This window comes from Tupaia chinensis, unplaced genomic scaffold (genome assembly GCF_000334495.1).
Source record: "Tupaia chinensis unplaced genomic scaffold, TupChi_1.0 Scaffold000111_1, whole genome shotgun sequence".
In the NCBI taxonomy this organism is placed as follows: Eukaryota; Metazoa; Chordata; class Mammalia; order Scandentia; family Tupaiidae; genus Tupaia; species Tupaia belangeri.
The window spans coordinates 365,831-378,572 of NW_006159575.1; the positions used below are offsets into that span (position 1 = coordinate 365,831).

At 38.6% G+C, this 12,742-nt stretch overlaps 1 protein-coding gene across 1 annotated transcript in view; it reads left to right on the forward strand.

Moving 5' to 3' along the window:
• Positions 1-10,706, forward strand: part of DUSP19 (dual specificity phosphatase 19) — a 51,767-nt gene extending 41,061 nt beyond the window's left edge. The window contains exon 4 of the mRNA XM_006143835.3: positions 10,171-10,706. Within this exon, the coding sequence (XP_006143897.1) occupies positions 10,171-10,410 (240 nt within the window). The 3' untranslated portion in view covers positions 10,411-10,706. The remainder of the gene's footprint in view (positions 1-10,170) is intronic.
• The last annotated feature ends 2,036 nt before the right edge of the window (positions 10,707-12,742 follow it).

Here is a 12,742-nt window from a genome sequence, read left to right on the forward strand (position 1 = left end):
TTCTCCCCCTCTATCCCCCCCCCCCCCACCCCCCCGGCAAAAACCACCAACACAGATACACACACACACAGAGATCATCAGGTGTTTCTAACGGGCAGTCACACATGAGAACCATTTTACTAGCAAAGCATATGACGGGAAATAACTATTGAAAGCAAAGTTATGTATCACTGATGTAATTCCCCTACTAAAGTTTTTATATGGACATTTAGTGATTTATTCAACAAAGATTTTAAGCACTTCTTGCTAAGCTCATTGCTCACTTGCAATGCTTATTTATAATAGTAAGTTAAAAATGGTAACTACCAGGATCTGTAGGTGGTGTGGTGGTTAAGGTGCTTGGACACTCCCACAAGGCAGACCACGGTTTGAGTCCCAGACCTGGTGGCTTACTTTCTCACTTACCCTCTCTCTCTTTGGTCAAATTAAAATAAATGAATGAGGACCAGCAGATGGTATAATGGTTATGTCACTGGGCTCCCATGTATTATTATTGACCGCAGTTTGAGTCCTGGACCCAGTGACTTAAACTCACGCCAGGTGAATATGTGTGCATGCCTAAAAGCCCAAGAGGAGAATGGAGAAGAAGGGATTGTGGCATGGCCATCCCCTCAGGGGGGTGATTTCTTATTTCTGTCTGTCTCTGTCTCTTCAGGTGAGTACATGCACCCTATAGCAAAAATCTCTCCATAAAACAAGCAAAAAAACAAAACCAAAAAAAAACCCAAATGAACAAATAAAATTAAATAATTATTTTCTTTAAAACAAAATGGTATCTACCTTCATGGAATTTCTAGTCCACTGAGGGAGACAATCTCTAAGCATCCACAGCTATAATGAGGCAACTGTAGGAGGTTATGAGACTCTCTAGAAGGAGCACTTTGGGTGACAAATGAGGCAGTCAGAGAAAGCTTCTAGACGAAGTATGATTCAAGTGCGTGATGCTTAATTTGTTATTCTTGTTGCAGATAACACTCTACTCTCTTTTTAGATAACCTATTCATGGAACTTTTTTCTTTTTCTTTAAGGTGACTCATATTCTCAATGTTGCATGTGGAGTTGAAAATGCTTTCCGGAATGACTTTACATATAAGAGCGTTTCTATATTGGATCTGCCTGAAACCAATATCCTGTCTTATTTCCCAGAATGTTTTGAATTTATTGAACAAGCAAGAATGAAGGTGAGTTTCATTTGATCCTCGGTTGCTCAAAAGCAGAATTTGAAAATAAGGGTTCATGACTCAAGTCTTATTCTTTTTTTGGTAATGAATCTCTTAGGACTCATTATGAAATTTCTCCTCCAATAGTATTTTATTAATTCCTATAGTTATTTGGCTCTCTAATTGTTCTTTTATCAATAAGATATTTATGCTTAATTTGTTATTATTTTTAAAAATTTAGTTATTTTAAAAATTATTTATTTATTTATTTATTATTACTTTTTAGTTTGACTAGAGAGAGACAGAGAGAAAGAGAAAGTGAGAAAGCAAGCCACCGGGTCCAGGACTCCAACTGCAGTTAGCTATGTAGCAGTCCAGCCCCCCAACCACCATGCCACCTGCCAACCCCTTTAATCTTAATTTTATTTCTCATCTTCCTATTCTTACTGAGAAATGTTAGGACATGGAGTTCTCTATTTACATAAATAAGCAGATTTCCTTTGAGGGCTTATAACCATTTGGTCTCTGACCAATTTGTAGGACAGTGAGGTGCTATAGGATAGAGACTCTTCTAGTCTTGTTAGTGTGTTTATTTCAGTGATTAAGGTAGATTGTAAGTCCATTTATTTTAACAATAAGATGTTGAGGCACTGTAAGAACTAAGTGTGGATCGCTTTACTGAGCTTGTATGAAAATTCTGATCGAAAGCTATCCATTGGTTTTCTGATGTTAGGAAATCAACAGATAATATAATTTTGATATTAGATTCAAGTCAACATTCAGACAGGCAGGGATTCCAGGCTGGCTATTATCAATCATTGTACCACGGGGACCAGCAGGTGGCATGGTAGTTAAGGGTGCTAGACTCCCATGTGGTCAGCTGCAGTTTGAGTCCCGGACCTGGCGATATGCTTTCTCACTTTCTCTGTCTTTCTTTTTCTCTCTCTCACTCTGTCCCTCTCTGATCAAATTAAAATGAAAAAAAAAAAAAGTTAAATAAAACAATTGTTTTTAAAAGATAATTTTACCGTGAAATGACATAATTTTTAGTCAGCAAATAAATCTAACAAACTTTATGTAAGATAAATAGATGAGAAAGTAGAAGCAGTAACAGAAGTAATCCTTCTGGAATATCTAACAATGACTGGATCAAGATTCATTGGAATCTAATTGAATTCTGGTCTAATAGTCTCCCTTCTGTGTTCTCTGCATCAACTTTTTTCTCTCCTTTACTTTTATTTAATAAGGTTGATTGTGTTTTTAGCATTGTTCTAGGTATAGAAAGGTACCTTTCTACTAGATTACCTGGAAGATACAAAACTATTCAACTCTGCTGTTCATCAGTTGCTTTATTTATTTATTTAGGTTTTTGCCATAGGGCATATGCTCTTAAGAGAGAGATACAGAGAGGGAGAAAGTGAGAAATCATCCTTGCTGTGGGGTGTGTGGGGTATAGCTACACTGCAGTCCCTTCTTATCTAGGATTTGGGCATGCATGCACGTGCACCGAGTTTGAGTTCCAAGCTGCTGGATATGGGACTTGAGGCACAGTTGGCCATGTGGGAGTCCAGTGCCTTAGCCACCAAGCCACCTGCTGGCCCCTTTCAGCTTTATTTAGTGGCAGATATTTGGATTGAAGCAAAGGAAGAAGCTTTATAATTCAGAGCCCAATATTGGTTGTTCTGTTCTCTTATAAAATGTTTTATAGGTACTAGGTTATGTACCAGTTAATAGTGTTACAAGTAAAAATATGGACCAGCTAGTGACCTGGTGATTAAAGTGACTGGATTCCACATAGCCAACCACACTTCGAGTCCTAGATTCAGGGGCTTGAAAAACATGCTGGGTGGATGTGCTTGTGTGATCCCAGGAGGAGAAATGGAAGAGAATGGATTGTGGCGTGACCACCCTCATGGGGAGAGCTTTCTTATTTTTCTTCTTTCTTTGTCTCTCTGGCAAGAATGTGGCAAGCACACATTCTTCTAGTAAATACACACACACGTTTTTCTACATTAGCTGCTTCTCTAAGAAGATGTAGAATATGCCTTGATGATAAAAGTGTAGCTATCATCCATATTCATACTAAAGTGAGAAAATATGTGCATGTTGCAAATAAAAGTTGCAGAGGGTAATAATATCTAGAATGAAAAGCAAGATCTAGCGCTGTAGCCCAGTAGCTAAATGCTATGCAAAGGCTGCTAGATCTCACATGGCTTGCTGCAGTTCATATGTTGACCTGATGGCTTGAAAAACATGCTAGGCATGTGCACAGGTGTCCAGGGTCCTGACAGGATGGAGAAATGGAGGAAAAAAGGATTTCAACTTGACCAGGCTTGGGGGAGGGGGCGGGATGCTCTTTTTTTGCTCTGATGTGCACACATGCACTCTCTAGTAAAAAAGAACGAGGAAAAGAGAAAAAAAGAAAGAAAGGCAAGGAATTGAGGAATGTAGTAAACTCTGAAATTAAAAAGAAAAAATTAAATAAAGTTTGCCTTAATTTGGGCCAATAGTTAATTAGAATGTTTCTTAGTTTGGATTTCCTAAAAACAGCCTGAGGCAAGGACTTTAAGAGCTGATGCTTAATTTGAGAAGTACAGTCTGTTAGGCAGTGAAAGTGAGAAGAGAAGAAAGTTACTTAGGTGGGATGAGAAGCATGCAAGGTGATGTGTCTACCGTACCGAGCTCTGTTCCACCATGACCTGACAGAGAAGTACTTGGGTGCTCAGCAGGTTCGGTGCTCTACCATCCATGACATCTCCAGACAAGGCAGTACAGAGAAACAGTCCCGCAATCCAGACTCTGGAGGAAAGACAGAATTTATCTGCCTGGCTCTGGCAGTTTTTTCTTTCCCCTGGTCAAGTTTACTGACAGGAAGACAACCGATCCCACAATTCCAGGTTGCAACACCGCACTCCTTTAGCAGCCACAGAAAGACAGATCTGAAGTGTGACTTTTCTTCATGTGTGACTTTTCTTTATGCACAGGAGTAGCAACAGAATGCAGAATTCAGAGTATACCTGTCTATGCTATGGACGTGATGGGGGAAGAGCCAGCTTTTCTTAGGGTCACAAGACTGAAGGAACCTAAGAGAAACAGCTAAGGAGGTGGCAGCTGAGGAAAAGCAAGACAAGGGTTTGTGAGACAGAGGATGGAGCTGGGAGAGTCTGAGAAATTGCATAAGATGTTTCTGATATAAGAAGTATTAAAATTCTACAACACACTCTGAATTCCTTTTTTTCAAAGAATTATTTTAATTAATATTAGTATTTTTTATTTTGACCAGAAAGATAAAAGAGGGGGTGGGGAGTGAGAAAGCAAGCCAGCAGGTTCAAGACTTGAACCTCAGTTGGCTATGTGGGAGTCCAGCAACCTAGCCACCATGCCACCTGCTGGCCCCCACACTATAAATTCTTCTTCTTTTTTGAGACGTTTTTGCTATAAGGTGCCTATGCTCACCAGAAAGACAGAGAGAGACAGAGAGATAGAAAGCCAGAAATCACCCTCTGGGGGGGAGAGCCATGCCACAATCCCTTCTCCTCCATTTTTCTCTCAGGCTCTTGGGCACACAAAAACAAGCGCCCAGTGTGAGTTTAAGCCACTGGGTCTGGGACTCAAACCGCGGTCAACCACATGGGAGTCCAGCGACTTAGCTGTTATGTTAACTGCTGGTCCCCACATTGTAAATTCTTTGCTATAGGGTCTGTGCGCTCGCCAGACACAGAGAGACAGAGAGACAGAAAGCGAGAAATCACCTCCCAGGGGGGATGGCCATGCCTCAATCCCTTCTCCTCCATTCTCCTCTTGGGATCTTGGGCATGCACGCACACACGCCTGGCGTGAGTTTTAAGTCACTGGGTCTGAGATAGAAAGAAAGTGAGAAATCACCCTCCCACACACACGGGGGATGCCACACTGCAGTCCCTTCTCTTCCTCCATTCTCCTCTTGGGATTTTGGGTATGCATGCACATGTGCCTACCATGAGTTTCAAGCCACTGGGTCTCGGACTCAAGCTGCAGTTTACTACATGGGAGTCCATTGACATTACTATTATATCTATTACTACTGGTCTCTGAAAAAAATTTCTTTATGCCTTTGTCTACTATATTCAAGTACTGTTAAAACTAACTTCCCAGTGAATTGCACATTTCAAAACTATCTTCTAGGTTCTAGTTTGTTGTTGTTCTCTTTTTTACATATAGTTGCCAAATGGAATGTCTTTCATTTTCTCATGTCCCTCTTCATTTTCCTCTGTACATATAAAACGCTGTGGAGCCAGCAGGTGGCGTGGTGGTTAAGGCTCTGGACTCTCACATGGCTGACCTTGGTTTGAGTCCTGCACCTGGTGGCTTGCTTTCTCACTTTCTTTCTCTCTCTCTTGCTCTGTCCCCGTCTGGTCAAATTAAAATAAATAAATAAATAAATAAATAATATTTAAAAATACTGTTGGTGGGAACCAGCAGTTAGCGTAATGGCTATGTCGCTGGATTCCCACGTAGTTGACCGCGATTCGCGTCCTGGACCCAGTGGCTTAAAACTCACGCCGGGCATGTGTGCATGCGTGCCCAAGATCCCAAGAGGAGAATGGAGGAGAAGGGATTGCGGCATGACCATCCCCCCTGGGGGGTGATTTGTCTCGCTTTCTGTCTCTCTGTCTCTCTCTGTTTGTCTGGCAAGCGCACGCGCCCTATAGCGAAAAGCCTCTCCAAAAAAAAAAAAATGCTGTTTGGTTTCTCTGCCTTTTCACTATCTATACCTCATACATTATTTGTCAGGTTTATGCCTAAAGACATAGATAGAAATACACATGAAAAGAAGAAATAATAGTAACCTCTATACCATCAAGATTTTTTGGGGGGGTTTGTTTAAGAATTATTTGTTTAATTCCATTTGTTATTACCATTATTATTTTTTATTTGACCATAGAGAGAGAGAAAGGGAAGCACCAAGCAAGAAAGTAAGCTGCCAGGTCTGGGACGTGCCTGCTGTTGGACATGTGGGAATCCAGCGCCCTTAACCATCACACCACCTGCCAGCCCCTCAAGGGTTCTTTTAAAAATTACATTTATTTGGCCCCCTCTTTTTATGTGTAAAAGGTTTTGTTTGTTAATATGAAATGTGTATTTGATGTTCCATGTTTAATTTACTGTTTCATAAAATATGATTTTAAAAATATATGTAATCTGTATTATAAAAAAATGGACAATATAGATAAAGATTAAGATCATCTCACTCCCATATTAGAAAAAACTGTTAGCATTTTGACATATTCTTTTATACTTTTATCATTTATTCTTTGACTTATTTATTCATTTATGTTTTATATATAACATGTATAACTTTTTTTTTTTTTTTTTGGAGAGATTTTCACTATAGGGTACGTGCACTCGCCAGACAGACAGAGAGAGACAGAGAGACAGAAAACTAGAAATCACCCCCCAGGGGGATGGTCACACCGCAATCCCTTCTCCTCCATTCTCCTCTCGGGATCTTGGCACGCATGCACACGCACCCGGCGTGAGTTTTAAGCCATCGGGTCCGGGACTTGAACTGTAGTCGACTACGTGGAAGTCCAGCGACATAGCCATTACACTAACTGCTGGTTCCCATATTTTTAATAAAAATAGTATTATATAGCTTATATTTGTTATAGCCTGCTTTTAATATTTGATAACATCAAATCATTTTAAATTTCTGTGTAGTTTTCTAGTAATTGGGGATTCTCTAATTTATTTTTCTAATTTCTTAGAATGATTCATGTATTCTATTAATTTCTAGTTTTTCATTCAATATTAATAAAGGCTTGTTATTGAAACATTATGGGCCTACATAAATACCTATATTCACTAGGTTTTTGGATGATTGGTCTAGTTTGTTCCAAGACATGATACTCACCACTTCTGCATTTTCCATGTTTATATTACCCTTTACTTGTGTACATAGTTATGAATGGATTCTTCTTTTTTTCCTTTTTCCTCCTATTTTAAATTTATTTCTCTCTGGGCCAGCTGGTCTCTCACTGATCAAACTAAACTAAAAATAATAATAATAATAAAATTAAATAAATAATTCTTTTAAAAAAGTTTACTTATTCCATGAGTTAGAGAGACACAGAGAGAGAGAGAGAGAGACAATACCCCCAAAAGGGTCTTAATGCCACTGCTTATCCTCAGGCTTCAGCCAGCCCCACATCATGGGTAAGCATGTGCCTGCAATACTCAAGATCATCTCTAGACTTGCACTAGGAACTTTTCTGTGTGGGATTGCATCCTAGAACATCCCATTTTACCACTGCACCATGATAAGACATCCCTCTTCTACTCATTTCGCTTGGAGAGAGACAGAGAACGGAAGATGAACAAAGGTCTTCTTGGCAAAGGACCACAGCAAGAGCAGAGGAAACAGTTGTTTTATAAATTATTTGCCACTATTTTGAGTTCTAGAACAGAGATACAAGCTAATAATTTTTCTGAATATAAGCTGATACTTTTCAAGCATAATATAATACCTAATGAATAGTAAAAAGAAAGTAGGTGAATTCATGCAGTACAGAAAAACAGAGAAGAAAAAAGATGAACATTTTAAAACATTAACTAAACCTGAATGTACAGTGTATAAGATTAAAAATAAAGCTGACTTCTTTTTCTTTTTTTAAGTTTATTTATTTGTTGAGAGCGAGATACCTGTACAGGGTCTTACGCCATGATTTTCCCTGCAGCCTTTCCCAGCCAGCCAGGATCATGGGCACACTGTGCACCTGTCAGGTTCAGGCTCACCTGAAACCACACGGCTCCAATGTTGCAGAGCACTGTGCCACTGCTGAGCCACTGTGGCTAGACAGGTTTCATTTTCAAAGGTCATTAAAAAGAATATAGTCAAGAAATATTAAAGATAGCACTGATGGTTATCTCTTGCTTATTACGTTTATGATTGGAAGCTTCTTTGGACTATCTAATTAATTTGTTTTGAGTTAAGTGAAGTTTATTAAAATTTTTAATCAGTTACTATAGCATAATTTTTTAACTTTAATTTTTTTAAGGTTTTGCTGTTAGGGTGTATGTACCTCCAGAGATAGAGAGACAGAGGGAAAAAGTAAGAAATCACCCTTCAAGGGGATAGCCATGCTGCAGTCCCTTCTCTTCCAGTCTCCTCATGGGATTTTGGGCACTCATGCACACATGCCTGCTGAGATTATCAAGCTGCCAGGTCTGAGACTTGAACCATGCAGCCAGTCATGTGGCATCCAATATCTTAACCTCCACACTCCCTGCTGGTCCTGTAATAACATTTTAAAATATCTTAAGTCTTATAAAAATTAATCATGGCTACAAAGTGAGAAAAGTTCTAGATGTATATAGTGAATATTTGTGTTTTGTTTTTCTTGTACAGAAATGGTTAAAGTTTTTAAATGAGTAAGATTTTAACAATCTTTTTAAAAGATTTGCCTTTTTTTCAAGGTCTTTGCCCATAGGGTACATGTGTTCACCAGAGAGACAGAGACAGAGAGAAGGAAAGTGAGAAATCACTCCCCCCTTCCTAGGTTATGGCCATGCCACAATCCCTTCTCCTCCATTTTCCCCTCGAGATTTTGGGTATACACACACACACACACACACACACACACACACACACACTTGGCGTGCTTTTCAAGCCGCTGGGTCTGGAACTCAAACCAAGCAGTCAGACATGTGGGATCCAAATGCGTTAACCACCATGACAACTGACTGGTCCTAACTGTTTAAAAAGATGTACTTACAAAGTTGTCACAAGAAATAAAGGAAATGAACCTTGCAACAGATGCATGAGTCTGAGAAAAGTGCTCACAAATGTAAAATAACCCAATGAGTCAAAATGGTATTGTTAATGTCTGCTTCAGGTAGGGAGTTTCAGTAGTTTAATTTGCCTTTTTTCCCTCTTCCCATTCCCACCTTTTCTTTGTGTTGTACTAAATAAAGAAACCAGGAAACCAAGTAATTGAAATGCGTAATTCTGTAAGGTATACTCAGTTCATTACATTTCATTTAGATCATTAACTTTTTAAAAGTCTTAGATAGGCCAACCTGTATCAATGCTGTTTCATCAGATCTATTGCATTCATTATTTAATGCAATATTGCCCCCATCAGCGTTGATCTTGCACTGTGTCCTTTTTCACTTGGAAAGTATCATTTGCAAGTGACCTGAAATGTTTTTTTCATTTATTGACCTCATGCTGGTGTTTGATTACCATTTCCACTTCACATTGTTATGGGCTACTTGTGTCATCATTGTAATACCGCATAAGTTTAAATATTTTTAAGTTATTTCCTTCCAGAATAAAATATATCAAGAGTAGAAATTGTTTTCCTCGCTGGTCATTTTACACATAGGTTTCTAAGCCAGTGACTTTAGTTTCTTTATGGGAATACTGTATGTGCCTGGTTTGTCTTGATTTATGTTTTATTATGATGATTTTATTTGTTTCTATGTATATTCTTTGTGCTTTTTCTCTTATATACGAGTGGCTATTAAGTTATTAAGTGTTTAAATGTGTGTTAACTGGATTACTTTAGTTCAGTAAAAGATACTGTTTCAGAATTCCAAGCAAAATTATTAAAGCAGTTCAGTCCTGGGGGGTGTGAAGAAGGAAGGTGTAGGTTGACTGACTGGCTTTCCATTCATTGCAGTGAATTATATTTTGATAATCAAATAAATTGAATCAAATAAATCAATAAAAAGGAATATTATTTTTTAATTAGTAGAAAAATGTACAGTCAAGGGGACCAGCAGGTGGCATGGTGGTTAAGGTGCTGGACACTCCCACATGACTGACCACGGTTCTAGGCCCGGACCTGGCAGCTTCCTTTCTCGCTTTCCCCCTCTCTCTCTCGCTCTGTCTCTCTCTGGTCAAATTAAAATAAATGTATGAATAAATAAAATTAAATAAATAATAATTGAAAAAAGAAAAATGTACAGTCAATTTAGTAACCTTTCTCAAATAAATAATAAAGATTTTTATTCGAATATATTGCAGGATGGAGTGGTTCTTGTTCACTGTAATGCAGGAGTTTCTAGGGCTGCTGCCATTGTAATAGGCTTCTTGATGAATTCTGAAGAAACCTCCTTTACCAGTGCATATTCTTTGGTAAAAAACGCAAGGCCTTCTATTTGTCCAAATTCTGGCTTCATGGAGCAGCTTCGGACATATCAAGAGAGTAAAGAAAGTATCAGGACTGACAACATACAAGAATTACAAAGAGACAACAATTCATGAGTTGCATTCTAGCAGATGATGGACAATCGTGATTTCTGAATTGGCTCTATAGCCAATTGTTTCTCTTTCTTTGGAGAGCAGACTCATAAAACTTTTTTTTTTTTTGACTGTTTTCAAGTAGAAACAGAGGTCAATTTGATTGTCCTAAGCTAGTCTATAAATAAGTTTTAAAATCATATTTCTCTTTTTTACTATATTGTGTGATTAAAATGCTTCTTTGAATTGCTGAGGAAAAATAATGGTATATTAGCAGTCATTGATTTCTGTACTAGATAGTCTTAAATTTAAAATTTATTTTGGGGCATGAAAAGAATAAATCAGTTGTTGAAGGTTTTTATATATATGTATAAATGTATATATATGTGTGTGTGTATACATATATATATATTTTTTATTCCATTAACTGTTTTCATGAAGGAAAAAGAACTTAAAGTGCTACTTAATTTATTTTTTCAAAGGAAGGTAAATTTCTTTGTAAAGAATCTCTTTTTTTTTTTTTTTTTCAGGTTTTTACCATTAAGGTATGTACACCTAGTGGGGGGAGTGAGAAATCACCTTCCTGCTGGGATGATAGCCATGCCTCAGTCCCTTCTCCATTTTCCTCTTGGGATTGGACACATGCACACACACACACACACACACACACACACACACACACACGCCCAGTGTGATTTTCAAGTTGTTGGGTCCAGGACTTGAACTGTGGCCAGCCATGTGGGAATTGGTACCTTAACCACCATGCTATCTGCTGGCCCCAGTAAAGAATCTTTTTAAGATTAAAAATTAATACTTAAAACTCTCAAAAAAAGTAACCAGAATCTAAATGCTTATATAATACTTACATAATACTTACATAGTGGTCACAGTATTCACAAAAGTTCTTACATCTTTTTTTTTTTTTTTCACTATAGGGTGGGTGCGCTCGCCAGACAGACAGAGACATAGAGACAGAAAGCAAGAAATCACCCCCCAGGGGGGATGGTCATGCCGCAATCCCTTCTCCTCCATTCTCCTCCCGGGATCTTGGGCACGCACGCACACGCGCCCGGCGTGAGTTTTAAGCCACCGGGTCCGGAACGCAAACCGTGGTTGACTACGTGGGAGTCCATCGACATAGCTATTACGCTAACTGCTGGTTCCCAAAAGTTTTTACATCTTTTTATAAAAATATACCCACTTTTAATTTTCTTTCTTTCTTTTTAATTGCCAGAGGGTACTTGTGCTCAACAGAGACTGAGTGAGAGAAAGAGAGGGAGAAAGCACCCTGGTTGGGGTGTGGTCATACCACAATCCCTTCTCCCCATTCCTCCGTCCTATCTGGATTTGGGGCATACATGCCTGGCATGTTTTTAAAGCCACTAGGGCAGGATTTGAACCATGGTGAGCCATTTAGAATCTGGCTATATAAACAATAGGCCATGGGGCCAGCCTCTTAATTTTGATTTTTTAATTTAATTCTATCACCTCCATTTCTTTTTTTTAATTTTTAAAATATTTATATAGATGTTCTCTCTTACATTATTGTGAGCTTTTAGTTCTTGAATTAGATAATCTACTCTTTTACATTTTGTGCTTTTATCTTGGTGCCTAGCATTCTGTTTTTGAGTCTCATGTCAAACTTTTTGGTCTACTTTGATTTGTAAGAAAATATTTTATACTGGGTCAGCAGGTGGTATGGTGGTTAAAGGTGCTGGACTCCCACATGGCCAACCATAGTTCAAGTCCTAGACCTGGTGGCTTGCTTTCTCACTTTCCCTCTCTCTCTCTCTCTCTGTCTGTCTCTCTGATCAAGCTGGAAAATATAATAATGATAATAAACAAAGTTAAATAAATTAATTCTTTAAAAAAATTTTTATACTGAAAGATCACTTTTTTTTTTGAGAGGTTTTTGCTATAGGGCGTGTGCGCTCGCGAGACAGACAGAGAGAGACAGAGAGATAGAAAGCAAGAAATCACCCCCCAGAAGGGATGGCCACGCCACAATCTCTTCTCCTCCATTCTCCTCTTGGGATCTTGGGCACGCACACACACGCGCCTGGCGTGTGTTTAAGCCGCCGGGTCCGGGACTCGAACCATGGTCGACTACATGGGAGCCCAGCGACATAGCCATTACGCTAACTGCTGGTCCCCTGAAAGATCACTTTTAAGATACAATTTGTTCAATGATATGTATCCTAATTTAAGATTCTGCTGGAGAACATATTGTTAAGGAAAGAAGAGGTATGGTTTTATAAGAAATTTTAAATATATTATTAGGTATAAAATCATTTATAATTTTCTTTCTGGCCAGAGATTTTTGAATTACGTCCTTTTTATTATTTAATGTCTTCAT